Source organism: Lissotriton helveticus, chromosome 12, assembly GCF_964261635.1.
Source record: "Lissotriton helveticus chromosome 12, aLisHel1.1, whole genome shotgun sequence".
Taxonomy (NCBI): Eukaryota; Metazoa; Chordata; class Amphibia; order Caudata; family Salamandridae; genus Lissotriton; species Lissotriton helveticus.
Window position 1 is genome coordinate 223,373,228 of NC_136073.1, and position 26,697 is coordinate 223,399,924.

General features: G+C 44.8%; 1 protein-coding gene across 2 annotated transcripts in view; it reads left to right on the top strand.

Annotated features, from left to right (window-relative positions):
- BANP (BTG3 associated nuclear protein) overlaps positions 1–26,697 on the top strand; it is a 1,144,281-nt gene that overhangs the window by 627,999 nt on the left and 489,585 nt on the right. For both annotated transcript variants that reach the window (XM_078669175.1, XM_078669176.1), the window contains one exon: positions 9,633–9,763. In XM_078669175.1, coding sequence (XP_078525301.1) covers positions 9,633–9,763 — 131 coding nt within the window. The remainder of the gene's footprint in view (positions 1–9,632; positions 9,764–26,697) is intronic.

Here is a 26,697-nt window from a genome sequence, read left to right on the forward strand (position 1 = left end):
CGCTTGCAACCAAGGGTCCTGCCGTAAGGACTCCTGGGGTTTGGCATAGAGCACCCCTGCTGTGCTCCCTGAGATGCTACCCTTATGTACGAAACTACCTCTGGATCGCCTTGTAACTTCACTAACTCCTTAGATGAGGTCACTGTCATCTCCATGTCTCCCCCCACCACAGGAGGCTCCCTTATTACCTGCAACCCAATGCCCCCTAGGTCCATGAGGAACAAGTCTTTACCAACCTCTGACAGGTGTATCCCGTCCTTATCGAAGTACCCCGTGGTGCACTAGTTAATTATGTAATGTCTTATAAAGCCAACGCCCCTTTACTTGGTGAACTTGGGCATGGCGCTATTTACCCTTCTTCTGGAATGGTGGACATCATTGCATTGATTAGCGCGCAGCGCCCAAGGGGGGTGAGGTAATTACCACCACAGTGGATTACTAAAATGTGAGGTGGTGACCAGCCCCCAGCTAGTCTCTGCTGCAGCATTCTGATCAAACTGCGCCAATGTATACTGGGTAAACCCAACCATGCTATCCGCATGAGGGTGAAACCATGCCAACAGGTCCTGGTCTTTGCCCATCTCACCACCCTAGTGATGAATGAGTGTCTGATTTCCCACATCTTGAACCCTAGCGCAATAAAAAAGGTGCATTTTGTGCGCACAAATGTATTTTGTTGTACCACACAACAAACACCAACACCTGGAAATTGCGCAATGCAGGTTTCAATAATCACCAAACCTTAATGCTAAATGAAAAGCATACATAGAAAAGAAATCAACATTTAATTTTTTCACACATTTGTTCAATATTTACATGATTGACATTTAGTCGCCCTGGCATCCTGCTGTGCCCACTTGACCCATCATGGTCGAATATAGTGCCTATAGCAGTCTGAGTCTCACCGGCCCAACTCCATGGTGCCATCAGGAGGGAGCCCCATCTTGTAGGCTGTGGTGGCTGCCTTTATCTGGAAGGAATGCATGGAGTAACTTTTGCCAGTGTTCCCTGACTGTTCTGAACAGGACTTCATCACCTTCCCAAACTGGTATCTGGTGGAGGGGGAGGATGGGGGAGTGGTCCGCATTCACTAGCAAGCAGGTAACCCCCAACTGCTGGGCATACCGCGATGTAAGCTGTGACCAGGGCAACAGGGCAGAAGGTTTTGATGCCCAGAGGGTGCAGTACTGTGGATTTTCCATGGCCTTTCTGATTGTTTTTGAACATTCGCAATGTTATTTTTAAGGCACCTCCTTGCACGCATAGTAAGTCATTTGTTTAACCTTTCCTTGAGTTGGCTACCAACTCACTAACTCAAAAGGTCCCAAAGAATGCCAAACTGAATAATGTTGCTAAGAGGGTGGCCTCGTGGTCAGAATATGTGGCCCTGTGAACACACTCAATCATCCCCTGTAGAATGTGGCACTCAATGGGTTACCTACCATCTGGTGTCCTTGCCTCCCCTCTGGCCCAGCCTTTAAGTGCCGCCCTTATGGGGAAATCCCTGGTGGGGTCCTAGTGGCCTCCCAGCTTTGTATGGTGATTAACTGCTTCTAGATGCCCCGTGACCCACAAGTCGTCTTGTTCGAGTCCCTAGCCCATAAAACAAGGTGCTGAACCTTACTCTCAAGGGTTACTGCTCCAAGCCCCTGACAACTTGCAGAATGCAGAAACGCAGTTCTTGTACCGCCTCCTTGTCCCAGGGGCAAGCGATAGCTCACCTAATTTCATTAGGGGTTGGCCCAATGTAATAGGTGCCATATTTGTTGAGAGAAAGGTGTAATCTCTGCTCTCGCTCGTGGTCAAGTCTCCCAGAAACAGCCGCTGAAAATGAGAGAGAGCGTCAGCTGCCACGTTCTTTACTCCCCTCAATGTGTCATGCTCGGAATTCAACATTGTTGCAAAGGCCCTCCCTCACAAGCTGCCTCAGCAAACAAGTACCAATGGGCAGGAGGAAGATTGCGATTTGATGGCCTTCACCACTGCCATGTTGTCAGACCAGAAGAAAACCCTTTTTGCAGACAGTGTCTCTGACCTTAAGTGAAATTTCAGAGGAATTAGACCATTTCTTTGCACACCATTGCTCAAAACAGTTCCCTAGGCAACACTTATTCTAGATAGCATTAAAATCCATAATTGCTACATGCTGGTAGAGAAAGCTCAGTGTACACAACGTGATACATTATGAAAACTGTTTACTCATACAAAACGACATAAAAACTAAGTTTTTTTATCCTTGGCTAGAGGGATCACGGACCATTGATCAAAGCCACTACATTGTATCTCTCAAATATATCCCTGTTTTCTTTAGACCTGATATTTTATTTGACCAATTTTTGACAATCAAGTTTACATTCATTAGTAACACGATGATTACTTTACATCTAATTGGTTGCATATTAATGTAGGATTTATTGAGAGCATTTGAATAGGATTGTATCTTTGGATTATATTTGTAGGAAATTCATTTAATTTCATTTTTGTTATATGTATTGAGAGAACAATGAGTTTGTAAAATTTGTGGTTTTTTATTGCTATGTAATACCACAGGCAGTGTTTATCCAAGGAGAAAAAAAACATAGTTTTTCTGTTGTTTTGTATGAATAAACAGTTTTTATAATGTATCACATTGTGTACACTGAGCTTTCTCTACCAGCATGTAGCAATTATGTTTTTTAATGCTATATATAATACATTTTGCCTACGGAACTGTTTTGAACAATTGTATTTGCCCTGGGAACACATATTAGTAGCAGGGGTCCTTATATATACATTCATTTCTGTGCACACTACGCACTTCCCATTATGGCACCAAGACCATCCCTGCACAAAGTGTCAGTGAAAAGGCACAGTTCAGGGCTGCCAGCCCAAGGAGCTCTCCAAATTCCTATCCCAAAGAAACTGGCTAATAATTCATCCCACATTCTAAGATCATTTTTCAACCCAATGCTTAATCTGACCCTCAGGTACGCCAATTTTACCCTTCTAGGAGATTTGAACCTCCATTTAGATGACCCTAATGACCATTACGCCTCTAGTCTCAAAGAAACGTTGCAGGTTCTGGGACTAATGCTAAGGACTCTAGAAGCAACTCATGAGGCGGGGCACACCCTTGGTGCATTAGTTCCAATCTAGATGAAAAGACGGTAAAAGGCCCCGTACCACAAATTTGAATGGACCACTACTTTACTGAATTCAATATTGAATTAAAGGGGAATGAGATGATGGCAAAGGAGGTAGCAAAAAAGGGGAAAACCCTATCTTGTTGGGGAAAAATCATGGAGCACCCTGACCTTGGTAGATGGGCCAAGGAGAGTAAACCAACTCTCTCAGGGAACAGCACGATAGACTATCAGAGGTTTGAGAGATGGATGACAGAGATTGGGAATAAGATCAGAAATCCAGAAAGAACTGGTACCATAGGGAAAAGGAGACTATCCGCTCCCTGGTTCTCAGACAAACTTAAAGAACAATTAGTGGAAGTCAGACTTTTAGAGCAAAAGTGGCAACGGAGCTATGGGAATAAAGCAAAGGAGGTATATAAGAGTGCAAGGAGATCATAGCATGCCTCTATTAAAACTGCAAAAATCAAGTATTTTACCTCCCGCATCGAAGCATCCAACAACAAACAAAAAGAAATTTTCAAAATCGTTAACAGCTTCACTAAGCCCAAAGTCCTAACCCAAGAGATTCCACCTTCCCAAACTTTGTGCAATGACATAGCTAACTATTTCACCCAAAAAATAGACACCCTCACAAAAGACTTTCCACAATTTGAGAAAGAAGAGCCTGGGAATGAAACGGATATGAACCTGCATCAACCCAGATGGGAAAGCTTTAGCCACATTAGCCTGGAAGTTTCCCATCAGGAAATATCTTGCCTAAAGTCAGGATCCCCTTTTGACCCCTGCCCCCATACGTTGCTTAAATCCATAATACAAGAGGTCAATCCATGTATTAATTTCATCATCAACTCGTCCCTCCAATCAGGGGAGATCCCCCCACAATGGAAGGTGGCGGCAGTGAGACCGCTGCAGAAAAAGGCTTTACAGGACCCTACAACCTTGTCCAATCTGCGTCCCATCTCCCTTCTCCCTGCTATCTGTAAAATTACAGAATCTTATGTCAATAAATAATTGATGGCATTTCTGGAAGGAAATGACATCCTGCATCCCTGTCAAGCAGGTTTCAGGACCCACCACTCCACCGAATCGGCACTTCTGTCATCTACCGAAACTATTCGTGCTGCACTGGATCAGGGAAAGATGGCTGTCCTGATCCTATTAGATCTCTCTGCAGCATTCAACACGGTTTCCCATGCTATCCTTCTACATCGCCTTGCTAATGCAGGCATAGCAGGAACCGTGCTCGAATGGTTTAAAAACTATCTGGCGCACAGGCGTCAGATCGTTATGCTGGGCAATCTCTGCTCCGAGGAAAAAATTATGAAAACAGGGGTTCCGCAAGGCTCAAGTTTGAGCCCCACTTTGTTTAACCTATATATGGCCCCCCTACTTAAACTAATTTCTTCCTTCAACATTAGTACAATTGCTTACGCCGATGACACCCAGCTGGTTTTGACTCTTGATAAGAATCAATCTAATGCTGAACTGACATTGAGAGAATGCTTGTCAGCAACCTTTAAGTGGATGACACTCAACGACTTAAAATGTAATTCGGCTAAAACAGAGACTGTGCCTTTTGGTCCTAACAACTGTTTCTCTCCGCAGGATTGGTGGCCTGAAAAGGTAGAAGCCCCCCCCAAAGACTATCAATGCAGCACGAAACTTGGGCATTAAATTTGACAACACCCTGTCATTTAATCAACAAGCCAAAGAAGTAGCAGGGGTATGCTTTAGTATCATTAGGGGTCTTAGAAAATTCTTTGACCTGCTCCCTCTGAGTGCCAGACGGACGGTGGCTGTAGCACTAATAACATCCAGGCTGGATTATTGTAACAGTCTGTATGCAGGGCTAAATAAATCAGCCCTGCACAGACTTCAAATGGTCCAGCACGCAGCCGCTAGGTTGGTCCTCAGACTGCCCAGAAAGTCCTCGGCCTCTGCAGCATCGGATGCCTTACACTGGCTCCCGGTACATAAGCGCATCCTGTTTAAGGTCCTCACCATCACATACAGAGCCTTCTATCATCAAGGCCCACTGTATTTGCGCAAGTACTTCAGACAATAACATCCGTCACGGGCACTCAGGTCCTCCACAGCAAATTTGCTCCATGTTCCCAGGTTTAGGCTGATGACTAGGGGAGGAAAGTCCATAGCAGTTATTGGCACCAGGGCATGGAACAAACTACCTCCGTCCCTGCGTCAAACTGCAACAGAGGAAAAATTCAGAAAACTATTAAAAACATGGATTTATTCTCTGTCTGACTCCGGATGCGTAGCGTTACTTTGAACCTTCCCGCAGACAGGTAGTTTCACCCTTGACACTCTGCTGTTTACTGACAACTAGGAGTCTAAGCGCCAAGATGCTCCTTGGAGTGGTAGCGCACTATACAAGTGCCAAATCACATCACATCACATCACTAGGCGGTGTTTGCATGTTACATTGGCTGTGACCCTGGCCAATCTTCTGGCAAAAACCCTGCCTGTCAGAAAGACATTTGCAGCAAAGTTTTGTTTTCCCAGTAAGCTCTAAATGGTTCCCAGGGTTGCCTTGTCTTTGGCCTGTGCTGCCTAGATGTCCTGAAGCAGGGCCTTCACCTTTTCTAACAGGAGTTAAGACATGCCATTCAAAGTGTCTAGTTTTATGCATCTATGCCCAGGAATGTCAAGACATGTGCTGGGCCTTCGGTCTTACCTCATGCTAGAGGGACTCCTAGCTGGTCAGTCAGGGACTGAAACGTTTCCAGTGCGACTACACAGTCCTGTGTCCCCTCCTGCCCAATGAACAGGAAGTCATCTAGATAGTGTGTGACCCTGCTCCTGTCGTGTGCCCACTGGAGTGCCCATCGCAGCAAAGAGCTGAAAGCTTCATAGTAGGCGCAAGACACAGAGCAACCCATTGGCATGCTCATATCATAGTCAAACTGGTCTGCCCACTTGAAACCTAAAAGAAGGTGGCTTTTTCCATAAACAGGCAGCAGGCAGAAGGCGGCTTCTATTTTCACCTTTGACAGCAATGCCTCTCTTCCTGCTCTCCTTATGTCTTCTGTCACATCAGAGGAGTTGTACGCGACAGAACACAGCCTGCTGTCCAATCGGTGGTTTACCAAATTGCCCTCAGAATATTCTAAGTGGTAGATAAGCCTGAATTTTCCTGCCTTCTTTTTAGGGACCACACCAAGGGGCGAAACCACAAAATTCTCCAGCGGGGGGAACTGGAATTAGACTGCTACCTTCCATAGCGCTAGTTCCTTTTCAATCTTCCCTTGGACTACTGAGGAAAGCTTCCGCACAGACTTCAGGTTCTCTCCGTCCTTACTTAACAAGGGGCTTGCATAAGGTATCTTGAAGCCTTTCACAAAACCGTTTGCTATCCATTGACTGTCCCTGGTGTTGCTGTAGCCCCTGAGCAGGGGAAGGAGGGTGCGGAGGATAATTAGTGATGGGCCCTCTCTTGCTCCTCCCAGGAGTGGTGCTGGATGTGCTGGGGTCTGTGGTGGCCAGGGGTTGGGGTGAGGGTGTTGTGCAGTCTTACATGCAAATTGGTGTTAAACTACCTTGTTTTGTGTTAGGTAGAGATGAGGATTGTTGGGATCCGTTGCAGGAGGTCGCTGAGTGGTGAGCCCCACACTTAGAACAGCTATGTGCAAATTTACATGTTTTGTCCCTTGAGCTGGGTCCAGAGTTTAACAGTCTGCATGTACCTTGAGGTGGCCTTCTAAACCCCCACCTTTGCCCTGCCGCGCGAACCCAGAGAGGGTGTATTTGAAGAAGCGTTTTCAGGCCAGCAACTGGATGGAGAAGGAATAAGTACCTGTCCCCAGCCCACCAGGTGCCGGAAATGATGCAGGGAGTGTGCTGGAATAGAGGGACTCCAGGAGGGGGTCTCCACGAGTGGAACACAGTGGGTGTACCAGAATGCAGCACTAAGGGGCCGCCTTCTAAAGAGGGCGCTCTGCTTGTGCTGCGATCCGCCACAGAATACGGACTTTTGATTGTTCATGAAAGAGCAGCATTGAAATTAATGAAGACAGGACAGCAATGAAGAGGACAATGCTAACTTAAGTAAACTTTACTGCATCTGGGTGTGCCTTTACTTAAGCACCGTAGAGTCAACCCTAGTTCAGCAGGTTTCCATAATTGAGAAGGGTCATGTATAATAGAAACATAATCTATCCTTCTATGATGTAACTATGTAGCACTTCAAGAGATAGAGTAGAGTGGGAACTGTCAAGAGAGGTAGAATGAAAGCATTGTCCGTGTCTGGGAGGGCACTAGGACCCCAGCAATCAGTCAGACTCTCCAGCTTAAAACCATTAGTGACTTGGAAGATACCATAAAGAAATGTTAAAGGTGTATGCTGAAGCTGCTATCTCCTATGTGAGAGGTTTCCAGAATTGTGCTTTGGCTCACATTTGGTAGCTAGGCCTGAGGAGGAAGAACATAAGATGACTCTGTGTAACAATACAGCCAAACAATAGAGTTAAGAAATAAAAAACTTAAATATTCCTGCAAGGATTAAGTTAAAATACATGTTTATTACTACTGACACAACCAAAAGTAATACCATTGGTTAAGGTGTTCCAAAGTTGTGACAAAAATGGAACCCCACATTATTCTATCGAGAAATACTGGTACCTTAAATCCAATTGGTAATGTAATTTAAAATGTTTAGACACTCCCCCGAATAGTTGACCAGGACTTGTGCAGCTCCCTGAAGTTCACTCACCACCACTTGTGATTGATTATCTTGTATCCGAAATCCCGAAGCTATAGATTCAAAGATCTATAGCTAGAATAGAAACTGAGAACTCTTTATATAGTTATGTGCTCTGGAAATGCAAGGACGTCCTATCTACTGCACACATTTAAAGGATTCTATGAGTACAGTACTCTGAATGGACTCCTTGGGCAATAGAGCACCGTATTACTGTATATTTAAGTGAAAGAACCTTTCTAAATAGTCACCATTACCATTAGTTTTGTATAGGGGACAAAAATAGGACTGGTAGCACTCCTGTTCTAATAACCTTTGTAGATGGTTATGATCTGCCTCCCCAACTCAAGGTGCCTGTGGCCATGAACGCACTTGAAAGATAGACGACTCACAGGTGAATATTTAACCTGCTTTTAGCAGTAGACACATTCAGGCTCCTAAGACTAAAGAGTTTTGACAGAATGTTCCTTGGTCTTAACCTATACTTGAAGTAGAGGCGCTGTTCAGAATCACCTGATGGGAGGAGGAAGTTGCTAGACAGGACAGCAGAGGGCCCTGTTCGTTCCAGGGTGATCTGGAGGCAAAGGAAGTGAGAACATTCTCTGGTAGGATTACTGCCTGTGTATTGCTTATGCTCACGAATTACACCTGATGGGTTGCTTTTGCATACTGAATCCTTGTTGTGTTGTGGGGGCAAGGAGGGGTAGAGCTAAAACCACCCAAGAGAATTCTTCTTGGATGGAATAGTAGTGAGAGCACAGAATATTGGGCAGCTAAGGTCCCCAGGAGGAATGGGTGTTATATCTCCCCGACTGGATACTAAGCCTGGTAAAATAGGTGTGTGTCATGTTGTTACTGGATTACGGGAACATGAAATCTATTTCCAGTCCTAATGGAAGGAGAGCTTGTTTGTTAATTCGTGGCCCCTATTTACTTGCACAGGGACAGAAATGCCTATTACATGTAAATGCAAACTGAAGCTGCATAGGCCCTCGTAAGTGGAGAACTCTAAATATAGCAGATGGTACTATTGTGCCCAGCTTAAATATTGCAGCTCTGTAGAGTATTTTTCTAATTCTTCACCCTTAAAGTAAGTAGAACAAATCTTGAAGCATTGCTTAAGACCTCACATTTATATTACCATATAGATCTCTAAGGCCAAGTGCTGCTCACAGAGGGGTTTAAATGGCAAATTAAGCAATTCTGCTATATTCCGCCCAGTATTGGGATGTTCTGTGCCCATTCCCATTCTGGAAACTGATATACTATTGCCCTTCCCAAGAGTAAATCTCCGATCGTTTCCAAAAGGCAGTGGCCGAGGATAAGTTTTTGAATCTCCACAATCAGGTTTGTGGATGTGCACAAACATAGTAGGGCATCTCAGACTGTAACCCCCTCTTTCATCCCATGGGTGCACATTTACTCACGTAATGGTACTCCATAATGTAATATAATGCATGAATGATAATATTTGTGAGTGCAATTTGATGTTTAGTGAATTGCAAAATCAACTTTTCACTCAGAAATTGTCATTTGCTCAGCTGAGTTCAACCTCGGAATGAAAAATTCGCAAATTAACCCTAGTGTGTCCTGTGTGTGTGGATTGTGCATTCTGCAGAGCACCAATGGAAATGCTCCGGTCTTAGTGAAACTTGGCTGTTTGAACTGCCTGCCTGCCTTAGGGAAAGTGTTTAAACCATATCCAAGCGGCTTGGCCTGGCTTCACTCCACGATGAACATCAGTCTGGCCTTTAACATGTGAATCATGCAGGGTTTGTGCTCTTGTCTTGCAGAGGGAGTTCAATGCACAGTCTCAGGCTCCGGTGAGCTGCAGCAGACGCAGCCGCAAGCTCTGGCCTACGCCTTGGCCAATGCCCAGCAGCTCCAGATCCACCAAATCTCAGAAGATGGACAAGTCCAAGTTGTATGTACTAATGCTCTTTGTAATCTGTCTGCTCGTTTTCATTTGTGTATTCCCAGTTTCAACCCTTTTTCCCTTCCTGATGCAATATTTAATTATGAGCGCAGTTACATCATGCAGGTCATCTGGCAGCTCTTCAAACTGTGGTACTTGATAAAGAACCTTGTTCTTTTCTCACATTTTTGTACTCTCATCATTTATTATAGTTTTTGACAGAATCATTAATTTGCTGTTACTGAAGTTTTTTTGGAACACTGCACCCTAAAATCTGTATGGAATTTGAAGATAACACCAATCAGGTCTAACTAATGTGATTTTTTAATGGCTTGCTTTAAAACTCGCTGCTTTCGGCTGATTTAAAGTTTAGTGGACAGGGTACTCCATTGCAGCAATGACAGAGTTCCCGGTCTACCAAACATTTGCTCCGCCCACCCAATTTTGAGTCGAGCGGACTGCCAGATTTACGCTGACGGAGTAAAATGTACTGTACTTGCAAAGACCTTCCTCTGATGGCCCAAAGGAGTACGGCCCATCGGCAGTAAGCCATCTAACAGTTCGGCCTAATTAGAGTGAGCGATTGAATGGCCTTTTTAGGTTTTGCCTGGGGCACGGAGCTTTAGCTCCGCCCCCAGGAGAAATCTGTAGTCTTCAGTAAGGGACACTTGAATCCGCCCTCTGTTCCATTGGCTAGCTCCATAAATGGAGGCTAGCCATTGGAACAGAGATCTGTCCGTCAAGGCCGGACCAGATTCGGGGGCGTTCCCGAGAATTGTTCGCTCTCCACCCTTTTTGCCTCGTCATCGGGCAGTGGGCGTGTTTATTTTTTTCTTCTTTCTGCAACATCCTTCCTCACACCAGCTGGACGGCTCTCCGTGTGAGGACGCAGACCTGACCGGCTCTCTACTCCGAGCCGACACAATGGAAGGTGATTTGTTACCAGTGCCCGTTCCCGCCCCTGCCCCCCTCTCCCGCTCTCCATGTCTCCGGACCCCGTTCCCGCCCCCCTACCGCTGCCTCGCTCTCCGTGTCTCTGGCCCCGTTCTCGCCCCCCTACCACTGCCTCGCTCTCCGTGTCTCTGGCCCCGTTCCCGCCCCCCTCCCGCTGCCTCGCTCTCCGTGTCTCTGGCCCCGTTCCCGCCCCCCTCCCGCTGCCTCGCTCTCCGTGTCTCTGGCCCCGTTCCCGCCCCCCTACCGCTGCCTCGCTCTCCGTGTCTCTGGCCCCGTTCCCGCCCCCCTCCCGCTGCCTCGCTCTCCGTGTCTCTGGCCCCGTTCCTGCCCCCCTCCCGCTGCCTCGCTCTCCGTGTCTCTGGCCCCGTTCCCGCCCCCCTACCGTTGCCTCGCTCTCCGTGTCTCTGGCCCCGTTCCCGCCCCCCTCCCGCTGCCTCGCTCTCCGTGTCTCTGGCCCCGTTCCCGCCCCCCTACCGCTGCCTCGCTCTCCGTGTCTCTGGCCCCGTTCCCTCCCCCCTACCGCTGCCTCGCTCTCCGTGTCTCTGGCCCCGTTCCCGCCCCCCTCCCGCTGCCTCGCTCTCCGTGTCTCTGGCCCCGTTCCCACCCCCCTCCCGCTGCCTCGCTCTCCGTGTCTCTGGCCCCGTTCCCGCCCCCCTCCCGCTGCCTCGCTCTCCGTGTCTCTGGCCCCGTTCCCGCCCCCTCCCGCTGCCTCGCTCTCCGTGTCTCTGGCCCCGTTCCCGCCACCCTCCCGCTGGTGCCCGTGCGGTTTTTTATGCATGTTCGGCTCGTCTTCCGGCCCCGTTCCCGTTCGCATTAATGCAATAGAAATGCAACTTGTTTGTTTAGCCTTGTAAGCTTCCTCTGACCCAATTAAACTAACATACCTAGGGCAAGGATTGTAGGTGAAACGCTCACTAGAGGAAACCGTGTCCATAACGACAAGGAGTAATGTGATTACCCTCTTGGCACAAAGCAAAGGGACAGGCCACAAGCACATGTGCAAAGAGCGTCCATATTTTCAGGTTAAGTGAAGAGGTGAAAAAGGCGGCAGGAAGAGAAGGCGAATTGAGAGGCGGCGAAAGGAGGGCAAAGGCATGACATAGATGGACAAGAAGTAAAAAGAGATGATCTCTCATTCGGTCAATGGCCCTGTGAACAGGGTTTCAGCAGCGGAAGCGCCATGCCTTACAAAGCTATGTGATCCGATTATGAACTGGTTCTGTGAAATCTCAAGGCCCTGCCTCCCCAGCCGTGCGGCCTTCCCCTTTCACCAGATCCTTGCTCATTAGCCACTGAACCGAGCAGGATCCCCTCGAGACAAAACATGAAGTCAAGCAGATGTCAGGGCACAGATGGAACATAAGCTCTTCTTTGGCTCAGCCCGATACGCTCTATTTTTAGAACGCAAAAACAAAATATAAAAAAATAAATGAAAAAAGTGTGAGGTGCCGACCTTAAAATATGACATAAAGAATCTGCCCGTCCTACACTGCACGGGGCAAGGATTCTGGCAGGAGGAGTTGCACAATTTCAGAGGAAGCAGCAACTTGTGGTCAAACATGGATGAGCAGAAGCTTCAAACACCAATGACGGACCTGTGTGCGACAAGTGAGCAGGAAGGGCTCATGAACAATGTTCTGCACAACATACTCCTTATACAAGACCAACCGCGGAATACACAAACACCACATCTAGCGCCAGACACAACCCTGACGTGGACACTTCTGATCACCATTTGTGAAATAGTAGACCATGGGTACCCAATGCAAGTTCGGGGGGGGCTGCTTCAAGCCACATTTTTGGAAATAAACAATGACTTAGTACACAAGTCACAACTTGTGTTGTGGCATGTGCAGTGCCTCCAATGGCTGGAATTTGAGACACAAATGAAGTAGCTATTATAACTGGTTTGCATGGAATACTCCAATAGAGGCCAAAGATAAGGAACTCTTAAGGTGCACCTACTTAATGCTCTCAGATTTGGAAACATAAATATTAATATTGGAAACCAACCACTACTCTAGCCTCAAAATAAGTATCAGAGCCTGCGACCACGAAACCTTCTGTCTTCAAAGTAGTAAAGTGATAGATCTGAACAGGCTAGAGGCAGCAGCCAGCCAGCAAGAAGTCCAGAAAAGAACGGTGAGAGGCACTATACCATGCAGACATCTTCCCAGATGCCAAAAGGTTACAGGGATTACTTTAAATATGGTTGATGGTTGTCCCCGTGTATAAAGATGTGGCAAAGGCTAAAGTATAACAAGCATTTACAATGCAACGGTTTTGCCTTTGGAAAAGTTAGAGCTATTAGCATTGTAAATTACAATTTTTTTATTTATGTCTTCGTTTTGAAAACCGATAAATAAATGGCATTGTCATTTACAATGCCAATAGCTTAATCTCTCGCAAATGGCACACACACCCACCCACAGAGAGCACCCCCACACAGAGCCCCCACGCACACACACCCACACAGAGCCCCCCACACACACACCCACAGAGCCCCCCACACACACACCCACAGAGCCCCCCACACACACCCACACAGAGCCCCCACACACACTGCGAGCCCCCCACACACCCACACAGAGCCTCCCCTCAAACTCAGAGCCCCCCCACACACCCACACAGAGCTCACCCACACAGAGCTCACCCACACAGAGCCCCCCCACACACCCACACAGAGCCCCCCCCACACAGAGCCCCCCACACACCCACACAGAGCCCCCCCACACACCCTCACAGAGCCCCCCACACACCCTCACAGAGCCCACCACACACCCTCACAGAGCCCCCCACACACCCTCACAGAGCCACCCACACAGAGCCCTCCACATACCCACACAGAGCCCTCCACATACCCACACAGAGCCCCCCACACAACCACACAGAGCCCCACACACAACCACACAGAGCCCTCCACACACCCACACAGAGCCCCCCCACACACTGCGAGCCCCTCACACACACACACACAGAGCCCTCCACACACCCACACAGAGCCCCCCCACACACCCACACAGAGCCCCCCACACACCCACACAGAGCCCCCCACACACCCACACAGAGCCCCCCACACACTGCGAGCCCCCTGTGCAAGTTATACACTGTTGTTAGAGATGAACCGCATAGGTAACCAACAGGTGTAAAAAGGACTTCAAAGGTGACAGACTGGGGAGAGAGATGATGATGTAGGAGTGAGAGAGAGAGGGATTGTGATTTCCTAACATATGTATGTTGCTTTTTATTAATGTTAATCGGAAGAACCTGAGTAAGTAATGTAGATGCTGCAGAAATCATTGTGCACCCCAGGATCGAAAGCTGATAATATTTAAATGCTCCAATTCTGACATCTCCGCCCAAGATTTGAGAATGATGAGGAGTGCACTATCCCAGGACACATTCTGTGTGTGTGGGGCTCGCAGTGTGTGGGGGGGCTCGCAGTGTGTGGGGGGGGCTCGCAGTGTGTGGGGGGGGCTCGCAGTGTGTGGGGGGCTCTGTGTGGGTGTGTGGGGGGGGGCTCTGTGTGGGGGGGCTCTGTGTGGCTGTGTGTGTGAGGGGCTCTGTGTGGGTGTGTCTGTGGAGGGCTCTGTTTGTGTGTGTGGGGGGGGCTCTCTGTGGGTGTTTGTGTGTGGCATTTGCGAGAGATTAAGCTATTGGCATTGTAAATGACAATGCCATTTATTTATGTTAAAAAAAAACATAAATAAAAATAATGTCAAGAGCAATGCCAATAGCTCTAACTTTAACAAAGGCAAAACCATTGCATTGTAAATGCTTGTTTAATGTCTGTCACGGCCAGGTACATCCTGGCGGTGAGGGACAGTAAAAATAAAAACATGACATCTCCCCACAACACCATGGGAGAAAACCCATATGATTTTTGGGGCTGTTTGTTTTTCAATTCCAAAAGCAAACTCCTGCTTTTGGGAATTTATATTTGGCAATGTAAAAACATTTAGGAGTTTGGTTTTGGCATCCTTTACCAATGACAGACACACACCAACCTTTTACATGGCTATGTATGAACCACTGTTATGGCGGTTCATACAAACCCAAAGAGTTCAATGCAGGATTGTCGGTAAACTCTAAATTTGATGGACGTAAAGTCCTCTGCCACCTTAACTGCCTTAACTCCATCCGTCAACCTCTAAATCAGGCCCTTAGACTCAGTCTGCCCTTTCTCCAGTACCATGAGTTCATGTAATAGTATATACTTTTAGCATCATACACCAGAACCACTGCCTGCCCTTAAAAAATATTTTTTGAGACAGTCGCAAAGTTTATTGCGACTGCATTACCACCCTCTTGAAGCGGGTGGTAATTTGCGGCAATTTTGTGACCACAATCGCGGTCACAAAACATTCATACATTGATTTGAGGATGCAATTAGGTGTATTTAGGACTCGCAACTCCTAAATAGCAAGTTGCAAATAAATCGTGACTCGCTATTTAGGAATTGTACATGGCCACGGGCCATTTTGCATGCGCAAACAGGTCACAAACCCGTTTGTGCATGCAATTTAGGGGTGTACATCTGGCCCATAAGCTTTTTATGATAACCGACTCACTGTATTTACTCATTTGTATTGAATTGTCTTTTTTGTTATGTGTGCTTTTATGACTGTTTGCACCCAAATAAAGATTTTAAAATGAAACTGTAACACTGATATTAGTTCATATCTGGAATGAAGCAGATATTACATTCATTACTTATGCAGTGATTATTCTGTGTGTGCTTGTTCATCTCTTCAGTTTGGTAAAACAACTTGAGACTGCACAGTGTGTTTACAATATTCTCCTCAGAATAGGTCTGATGCTAAAAGACTAGAAGTATCTTACACGTTGGCCGTCCTGCTTGTTAAAGCATGAACAACTGCCATTTCCAGTTCTGAATTTGTATATGACGAATACAGTTTGAAAGATTAGCATTATACTCCTGTTTCATTAAATGTCACAGGGTGCACATCATACCCACTCAGGTCAACATTAAAGTGCACAACTCTTACTCTTCCTGGATCTAATACTTAGTTAAACATACAGAGGAATCAAAGTAGTGAATATGAGTAAGGGACAAGGAACCAGAGAATCATATGTTTCTCTGAATAGTTTCCAGTGGGTGTCATTTGTGGTTCCTTAGCACCTCTAAGGTGGGTGCGCTAACCGAATTGCAACGTTTCTCTCTTGTATAACGGGCTTAATTTTATGAAACGATGTGAAATAATGCATAGTTCGCAAAATGCGCTGGACCAGTATCTCAAGTGAAAATTGCATGCAGGGGCATGCTTACCGTGCAAAGTCACACTGGAGGTTAGCAGGACACTTTGAGCAGAAACTGGGTTACAGCCACTGCACACTTCAGTTTCACAGGTTCCGCAAGACCTTTTCAACTAAAACCTGTTTCCTACTGAAGAAATTTACATGAAACAAGGTACTTTACAGATTAAAAATGTGTATAACGCTATATTCGGGGAATACTCTAGATATGTAAGCATAGTAAAAATGAAGACCCAAACTACTCAAAGCGTGGCTCTTTAGTGCTTCTCTCTCGCCTTGTGTGACACTAACATTTTGCTCCCTCTCTAGTTCTTGCTTGCCACTAGCTTTTTAGTCTGTAGTTCCAGTACAACCTTTCTTGGTAATCACTGAACTATTCAAATCTACATCTGTTATCTGAAGCACACCCTCCCCATCCACCTGTGACAGAACCATGACATCCTGCCGTCTGCGGCCAACTTATGAGTGAAAGCCCAAATCTGTTCCACTGGTTCTGGTAGCAGGGTTGGTTTCTCCTTCAATTCCAGTCCCAGTGCATGGGTGCTCCAATAGGTCGGGGTTTAGTCCCACAAGAAATATGCAATTTGAACTTTCTCCTGTAGTATACCCAAACAGCCAAAAGCAACCTCTGTTCTTTCACTCTCTCCATCCTCAAGAGGGAAGTTCCATAGGGCAGGTAGACTGCACTGTAAAGGCCATGACCACCTTCAGGACTCTGGACCAGTAGCAGACTAGCATCCTAAGTCCTCGAGCAAATTAATGGAAGGCTGAAGTTCAAATGACTCTCTTAAGTATGTTGGCCAGAACGCATATTTCTTCAGTGCCATCATGGAAATCAAACCCAAAACCATAAGGAAACATAGCAAAAACCCAAAAAGCATAGTCCACTGGTTTATGGCCGTGATAGGAGAAAGAGCAGTGAAAGACTTTCCATCTCTCTGCCCACCCTGACAACAAACCTGTAAAATGAGGGAGATGAGCGTGGCCAGATAAAGAATCGGGACAGATATAACTGTTATTTCCTTCGATGGCAGACTTGGGATTATAAGTGTGAAAATTGAACTCAGTTGTTTCTTGTAGTACCCCGTGTGGTACATAACGTTTCCACACCGTTTCTTTTGTAAATACAGCTTGAGCATCTAGATTGCATAATGGCACACGTGTTTCTACACCGCATCTAGATTGTATAATCCTCCCCGCACATCCCTATTTCCCGTGATCTGCTATTTCCACGACCGACACCATCACAACATGGCCGCCACATTAACCCCCCCCTTTTCAGTCCCGTTTTCTATTGCTACAACCTAATCACGTGACCGCCACCTCACGAGGTGCCTTTTCTAACTTCGTCTCACCCTGTTACCATCCCGCCAGCGTCGAGCCACTTCACCTGAACTGATTCTCTCCACACACCAAGTAAGTCGGTAGTCCCGATAGTGACCCACTTGACTCGCTTATCCCGGGTCTGAAACCACTTTCCTTACGTTTGCTTACTTTTCCGCTTTCAGAGATCAAAACACCCCCTATGACCCAGGAATGTAAGTGCCTTCTTATTTCACTTTTCTGTTTAAAAAAAAAAAAAAACGCCACACCGGTTTATAAGGTTCCTCAACACCACGGCACTGAATATCGTCACATGCATCTTCTTTCTCTTAAACCAATCACACTGGCATATAAGGTTTCTAATCACCACGTCACCAAACATCACCTGCATGCACCCCCGCATGCTTCCGCCCATTTAGGTTAACGTAACCTCCTCATATGTTATTTTGTTTATGAGTTATGTTCCGCATATTTAAAGCGTTTATTGCGTTCACAGAGCTCCTTGACAAAGGGCAATTCCCCGCCCGAAATGCATCGGAGCACGTGTTGAGATTCAACAACAATGATTTTCATGTGGTCGAACAAAGCACATTTGAAAATACGATAGTTTTGAACTCTTTGGAAAATCAATTAAATGAAAAACCTTTGAATAAATAATTTGATCAACGTAAAAATGGAGTCTGTCTTCTTAAGACGAACCTGATTGGTGTGCCCAGTTTCAAGGATGCGTTTACACTTCCAGTAACACAATCAACCAGTAATTAACCAGGACGTACATGGACGGTTACGTCACTTGTTGGAGCACCCATAACCCAATTGAAATCAACTAAAACACACAAGATACTCTTCCATAAACAGCTGTGCGCCACGCCATCAATTTTAACGCTTATATTACCAATACCGCCCACAAGGCAGGCAGCACGCCCCTGAACTACTATATCATGCAATACGATGAAATATCAAAAACAACGGAGGCCAGAGCCAGCACACTTGCCTTTGGAACCACAGAAGCTGAACGCATCTACGCTCTTATTGATGAAGATCTTACTCAGACCACCTCAAGCCGCACAAAAGAACAATGTGTGAAACAATTACTCTATCTTTCAAAACGCAGAGTTAACCAGAAGCTTCATGCTAACACGCTCATCAAATATCACCGAGCCCTGCGCATCCCCCGAGGACTACGGATTGCACTCAAGCCTTCCCTCTGTAAAAACTCCAAACCATTCCAGGAGAAGTGGAACGCGATTTTAAACAAGTGCAGCCTTGACCTAATTCTTCTTATTGTGGAAGAACTATCAATAATCTTGATTGACTTATCCAAAGAAATCTCTGATATTGAAAAAGAATTGGAGGAATCCATCACCCCAGAAGAATTATCCAAAACTCTAGACGAAATCAATTTACAACTGGATAAACACACTAAAGAAATCAACAAACGTAAAATTCGCAAATTTCGTCGAGATACCCTCGACTACAAATTAGGAGAGGTATATACCTGGGCTGATGTGTATGCCCAGCGTCGCCGGAATAAACCTTACAATCAAAACACGGATACATCATCATCAGGAAGTGAAAGCACTAACCGTCCATTAAGAAAAACTATGGTTGAACCATCAACATCAGGTGAAATCCGCGACCCCAGACAAAAATCTGGCCAAAATGACAATATACCCTCAACGTCAGTTCCTTTTTTAGAGGTAGGACCAGAAGAAACAGACGACCCCGGCGGGGAAAAAGACTCGGAAAGAACAACGGAAGAAGTCCAACCTCAATGCAAGAACGCGAAGAAACCCAAGGGCAAGAAGAATCGCTAGTGATAAATATTTCTGATACAGTGTTAACCACACAGGAAACTAAACTATTGCAGAAAGGAACATCATTCATACCTACCAGTTCCACCAACCTCCTAGAACTAGAACTCAGCACCTTTAAACTCACTCGAAAATTACGCCTGAAGCACTTTTTTGAAAACGTTCTACCACCAGCAACTGACATAAACACGGACCAATTATGTGGCTTAAAAACAACCAGCACATACATGCCACCGTGCAGCCACAAGAGCATCGATACTTTCGAAACACTTGTAAAACAAGACATATCCAAAATCAATTTTTTAAAAAAAAGGAAGCAAAATATCACCATGAAGGACAAAGACACACTCAAAAAGATTGCAAGCAACAAAGCCATCAAATGTCTTAAAGCCGATAAAGGCAGCACCTTAGTGGTCCTTAACACTAGCATGTATGAATCCAAAATCAAGGAACACATTGCTGATTCTGAAACATACCTCCAACTACATGGGAACCCTACCAAACAATACAAATCCGAACTTACAGATCTTGTCGCAAGAGCACACAAGGACGGCATCATCGATGACCGCACCAAAAAATATCTTATTGTGGAACACCCGAGAAGCCCGACCATAACCATGCTTCCCAAAATCCACAAAGACTTGAAGGACCCCCCGTTTCGCCCCATTCTGTCAACCAGAGGATCCATCCATGAGCCGACAGGCAAATTCTTAGATCGATACCTGCAGCCGATAGTTATGAACCTCAAAAGTTACATCAAAGACACCACCGACTTTATCAAAAGGCTCTCCGAGATAGACACAAACAATGAAGAACAACTGATTCTTTGCACTGCTGATGTTAAAAGCCTGTACACATCTATCCCGCATGGAGGCGGTATTGAAGCAATAGAAAAAGCTCTGTTGAACAGCAACATCACCAATTCCTTACAAACTTTCCTCATGGAACTTATGATATTCACACTGTATCACAGCTATTTTAAATACGACCAACAGTGGTACCTTCAAATGTCCGGCATGTCAATGGGCAATTGCGCAGCACCGACCTACGCCAAAATCTACATGGCAGAATTTGAGTCTACACATATCTATGCCAACTCAAACTGGACAGATAACCTAAAGCTATATGTTCGTTATATCGACGACTTATTTTTCATCTGGAGAAACACCCGCGAAAATCTGGAGGCAGCCTTGACAGACTTGAACTCCAAAGACAACCGCATCATCCTCACATGGAACATCAATGAACACAAAATAACCTTTCTTGACGTTATGGTTAAAATCACAGAAAAAGGGTTAGAAACTGATCTTTTTCGTAAAGCCACAGACCGTAACAATACAGTACATCACACCAGTTTTCACCAAAACTCCCTCAAAAGAAACCTACCATTCAGTCAGATGCTACGGATAAAACGAATTATATCAGACCCTGAAACATGCACTAACCAAATGAAAAAAATGGCCAAAAGATTCCTCAACAGAGGCTATCCACAAGAAATCGTAACTGAAGCCATACAAAAACATCCATCATCTCACGCCAGGAAGCCCTCAAGGGATCCACAAAAAAAGAGGAGAAAAGAATAGTATAGGTTTCCAGATACTCCACTTCTAGCACCATCTACAAGAGCATCATTCTTAGACATTGGCGCATACTCTCAGCTGAACCGGACTTTGGCAACCTCTTTGAAAACCCACCAATTTTTGCATATACGAGGTCTGAGAATTTGAAAGAAATTTTGTCAAAAAAACCCACTGAACAAGTTCCTCATACTGGCACACGTCCGTGCCACAACTGCAACAGCTGTAACAACGTCATTATAGAAAACAGTATAAGTCATCCCATGAGAGGATTTCAAATCAAATTACATGTGGATGCGACATGCGATTCTACTAACTTGATTTACCTACTGAAATGCCCATGTGGCATGATATATGTGGGCAAAACTACCAGAAAAATAAAAGTCCGCCTCAATGAACATAAATCAAACATCCGCACCAGAAACCAAAAATCAAGCATTGCAATGCACTTCAATGATCTCCACCACAACGTGGCTCAGTTGAAATTCCTGGTGCTAGAAATCATCTGCAAAACGGAAGGAAAAGACAACAACAAAGTACTCCTTCAACGCGAAACAGCCTGGATTTACAGACTACAGGCGATGAAGCCATACGGTCTCAATGACCGAATTGAACTCAGTTGTTTCTTGTAGTACCCCGTGTGGTACATAACGTTTCTACACCGTTTCTTTTATAAATACAGCTTGAGCATCTAGATTGCATAATGGCACACATGTTTCTACACCGCATCTAGATTGTATAATCCTCCCCACACATCCCTATTTCCCGTGATCTGCTATTTCCACGACCGACACCATCACAACATGGCCGCCACATTAACCCCCCCCCCTTTTCAGTCCCGTTTTCTATTGCTACAACCTAATCACGTGACCGCCACCTCACGAGGTGTCTTTTCTAACTTCGTCTCACCCTGTTACCATCCCGCCAGCCTCGAGCCACTTCACCGCGGCTTCCTGAACTGATTCTCTCCACACACCAAGTAAGTCGGTAGTCCCGATAGTGACCCACTTGACTCGCTTATCCCGGGTCTGAAACCACTTCCCTTACGTTTGCTTACTTTTCCGCTTTCAGAGATCAAAACACCCCCTATGACCCAGGAATGTAAGTGCCTTCTTATTTCACTTTTCTGTTTTAAAAAAAAAAAAAACTCCACACCGGTTTATAAGGTTCCTCAACACCACGGCACTGAATATCGTCACATGCAACTTCTTTCTCTTAAACAATTCACACTGGCATATAAGGTTTCTAATCACCACGTCACCAAACATCACCTGCATGCACCCCCGCATGCTTCCGCCCATTTAGGTTAACGTAACCTCCTCATATGTTATTTTGTTTATGAGTTATGTTCCGCATATTTAAAGCGTTTATTGCGTTCACAGAGCTCCTTGACAAAGGGCAATTCCCCGCCCGAAATGCATCGGAGCACGTGTTGAGATTCAACGACAATGATTTTCATGTGGTCGAACAAAGCACATTTGAAAATACGATAGTTTTGAACTCTTTGGAAAATCAATGAAATGAAAAACCTTTGAATAAATAATTTGATCAACGTAAAAATGGAGTCTGTCTTCTTAAGACGAACCTGATTGGTGTGCCCAGTTTCAAGGATGCGTTTACACTTTAAGTAACGCACTCAACCAGACTTGGGATTATACCAGTGCTGCCTCTAAAGGTTTTCTCCTGGTCAATATAAGGTTAATCTAGTTTCGCCATACCTTGCCACCAAGGAGTTGACCTTCTTTGAGGGTGAAGGTGGGAAAACGAGTGCTATCGCCAATTACTCTTCATCCCCCAAATAGGTTTATATGTGGCCTGATGGCCAGGAACGCCCAATTAATTTGTAGTCATATACGTAGGCAAGAGATTGAACAGACTCCCAAAACCTACACCTAAAATAGTTATTCCATTTATTTTCAAATTCATTTTAGGTAAAAGTCTCTTCTGATCAAAGGGAAGTCAAGATAGTAAATGTTTAATATAAAGAATGCAACAGCTATTAGAAAGCAAATGAGAAAGAGTGAGCTCTGCTCTACTTTTTTGCAGCTCATAAACGACTGACCTGGGTGTATTTTATTGGTAGGAGATTCCATATGCAGTTACTGTGCACCGTGGATGGGCCGTTCCCCTGCATTATTACCATTGGAGATAGACCATCAGAAATGAGTGTAAAATGTTTCAACCCGGTAGCTTCCGCTGGTGGTCATGCTGCCTCAGTATGTATCTGGCACTATAGTAAAGATGTGGCATATGAATGCCTATCTGTCAAGTAGATTTTCACTTCTGTCCGTCGTGGACATTCAACCTTACCTGAACTTGCCAAACTCTTGTTATTGACACCCAGGAAGTGTTGAGAATTGATTACTGTACATTGACTATTGGGACAAGCAATAAATTACTGAATTTAGTAAAGAATATTGCTTTCTACGACATACTCACACTAAGTCCCATAGATTATGTCTCGTCAGTCCTGCATGTTCCACTCTAAACGCAGCCTGTTTCCAATGAGACTCCTATACCTGCATAAGAGGTGTCTAGGGATCTGCTTCTTTGCTTCCTGTGCTCTTTCAATACTATCTATTGTTTCAAGATTCAGCAAAAAAAGCTTTGGAGGCTGCTCCTTGGTAGAACAAGATCAATTTGTCCTGAATGCACTGCCCTTCATCTGTAAACTCCGGTCACTTACCTTCAGTGTTAGACAGACTTGATTACTCTCCAATCCTATCACGCCTTAGGTTATGTAATCAATCGAGTTGTTTACCTCCTTCACTCCTCTGCTACACTCCTTGGCTAGTTCCTTTATATAGTCTGCTGCTGCATTCGCCAGTGTCACTGGCGCATAGACCCACTTAGCATAAGGACTGTGATGCGGAATCCTAGGACACGGAGTACTGAAGTATTCGGAACACATTGAGTGTCATAGCAACACAATTGATATCCTCTTCTTGCTTCAAAAAAGTTTTAACAGAATAAATGTTTTCATCTAGCCAAATTGAAGGTATTGCACAATGGCCGATTTAACTGGTTTGCATTGGCTGATGAAGCATAGACTATTTCTTCTAAAGAATAGTTCTGTTGATTTATTTGGTATAATTTGCTGGGGGGTTTTTTCTGCAGGAGGGCCATCTGGTGGGGAGGGTGTAGTAAGGACAGGGTGGTTGGGCACCGTAGCAAAGTGCTAAGAGAGTTAAGGAGGCTATGGGGCCATTGCGGGATGGGCCCAAGAGATCAGAGTTGGTGGGCAATTACTGGGTTGGGGCTTAATTGGTTTGTTTTACTAGTTAGTTTATTTGGTGGAGGGGGCACACTTGTTTATGGTTGGTGATGACACTGTTTTTAAGTTGGGGAAATTACTTGGCACAGCAGCTGGCCATAGCTTGGACACTTTTTTTGGGCCAAATGTAGAAAAGATTTGTAGTGCTGTAAAGGAGGTTACGCATTCAGAAAATAGATGGCAAATAAGGGTACTAGTTTTGTAATAGTTCATCATAATGTGAATGGGCTAAACAATAGACGCAAATGGGACACAATTTTTCTGAGTTTATTGCAAAATTTTCCTTCGGATATTCTTTTACAGGAGACTCATTTTGTAATGGGGAAAGAGGGTAATAAACCTTGCTACCCCCCAAGTGTCAGTGTTTCTCTTCTTCAGCAGAATCAGCCCACAGGGAGACAGCGGTGGTGTTTAGTCGCAAAACTCAGGTCAGATGTCTTTCGCCTGTGACGCATGTGGGGGGTTATTGGGTTATTGTTCCTACTGTGGTATCTAACACACAATACAATATTGTTTCCTTTTATGACCCAATTTCAGACAATATTTATCCTCTTCAGTCATTATTGCAGGAGTTAAATAAACTTCCCGGTATAACGATTATAGGAGGTGACTTTAATTTTCTTCCTGCTCCTGGAGGGGATTTTATAAATCCTAAATCGGACCAGCATATGCATAATATAGAGCAGGTCTTTTTTGATTTGTGCCCCCGGTTGGGAATTCAGGATGTCTAGTGTGAGTTAAATCCCACATCGAGGGCTTTTTCCTGTTATTCAAAGAAGTATTGATCCTCTTCGCGAATTGGCCTTTTTTAGCCCCTCTAACCATCTCCAATATCTCCTTTCATTATCATGCCGGGGTGTTTTCAGACCACTCTGTGCTTGTTTTAAGATTCTCTATGTTTCATCTTAAAGTATCGAGGAGACGGGTTATGGATAAATCCTTGTTGACTCAAGACTCACACGCCTGTCTCTGGCCACAGAGATCCAATACTTTCTGTCAATTACTGCCCCTTCTGCACTTCCCTTGTTTGGGAAGCTTTAAAAGCCATGATTCGGGGATTTATAATCTCCTTTCTTGCTTTTCAAAGGAAGAAGGGTGAAGACTGACAGAAGAAATTGCAAAGAGAGGCCAATTAGACTTATGTTGAAGTTTCCACAAAGCTGCCTTCTGATTATTTACATCTATGACAGGAGAAGAGAGAAGTTCCAAATGACCTATTTTTAGAGAGGGAAATCCTTAATAGCCACGCCTATGATTGCCAGGTCTATTAAGACGGGGAGAAAATGGGTCACTTCCTGGCCTGGATGACCAAGCAAAAAATAACCAAAATATAATTGCTGGATCTGAACTCGGAAGAGATCGAAAGGGATAATGGGAGGATTGACCATGAGTCACTTTATAAGGTGGACACTGGCTCATGGGAAAAGCTAAATAGAATGTTTTGTACAGCCACAAGAAGGTGTCCTAAATGCAAAAGTGTGGGAGATTGGGGACCTGTGTTTATGACCATTTAAAGTCATTTCCGATTTCTGGAGTCAGATTTTCGACCATCTCTCACTCAAGCTGGGTTATTAGATCAAACCCACATCTAGTACTATTCTCTTCTACCTCACTCTTCCTTCACAGATTTTGGAAGAGGTTAACAAATGTATTTACATTTACATTATGGTAGCTCTGTCTGTTGTTACGAGCCACTGGAGGTCTTCACGGACACTTACATTTGAGTGGGTAAAGAAAATGAAGAATATCAGTATAGAATAATGTAGGGACTTTTTCTTAGGAAAGAGACGCACAAAAAAGGGTATGAAAACTGGAATAGATCTCTCTTTAGACTTTCAAGCATTTTTATTTTTATTTTGCATATTTCAGATCGCACTCGTACTTCATCATGTGGTTGGTAGCTGAACCGGTAGATGCAGTGATTTGTATTGTCACCCTGTTTTCACTTAGCTATAAAAGGTAATAATGTAACCCATCTCATTACTGCACAGACACTTTATATCAACAGCCCATGTTTTTTCTTGTCATTGTCTATTATAAACCTTGGGTTGTCTTGGCAGCATTAGGTGTTATGCTATACACTTGGGTTGGCGCTGTCACTTTTTCGGCATTGTCGCTTTATATTACTTGTCAATTGGAGAGATGGCCATTCATAGGGCTTAGCCTGCATTTATGTATGGGCTCTTGGATTGTTGTAAAATGTAGCTCAGGCGTATCGTCATTTTAATGAGTGTTATATTTTTGAATGGGAGTGCCAAGCTTGCTACAGGTCATTTCATAAACTGTCAGCTACAAGTTAAATATTGTTGAAATTGCAATTGCACTGTCACTTAATGGGTTAATGAATGGTTTGTCGTATTGTGTATGTCACTTTATTGGTTGATTCGTGGTTTGTTGCCCTGTGCATATCAATTTGGTTTCCACTATATCTGTTGTATTTCTGGTATGATGATGCAGAGATGGCAAATGATGAAAAATTGGTCTGTACTGTATCCCAAGCAATCATAAAATATTAATTAAAAAAAAAAAAGAATAAAAGTGCTCAGTCACTGAGATAATTGAAATAGGTTTGTGGAAAACCTTGGTCCACAATAAAGCACAAACAGCTGTGTGGTGGGCGGTTAGTTTGCAATGATTTAATCTACACCAGTGGTCCATAGTTATTCACAAACAGATGTCTAGTGGGTGGTTAGTTCACAAGAGTGTAACTCAAACCAGTAACAG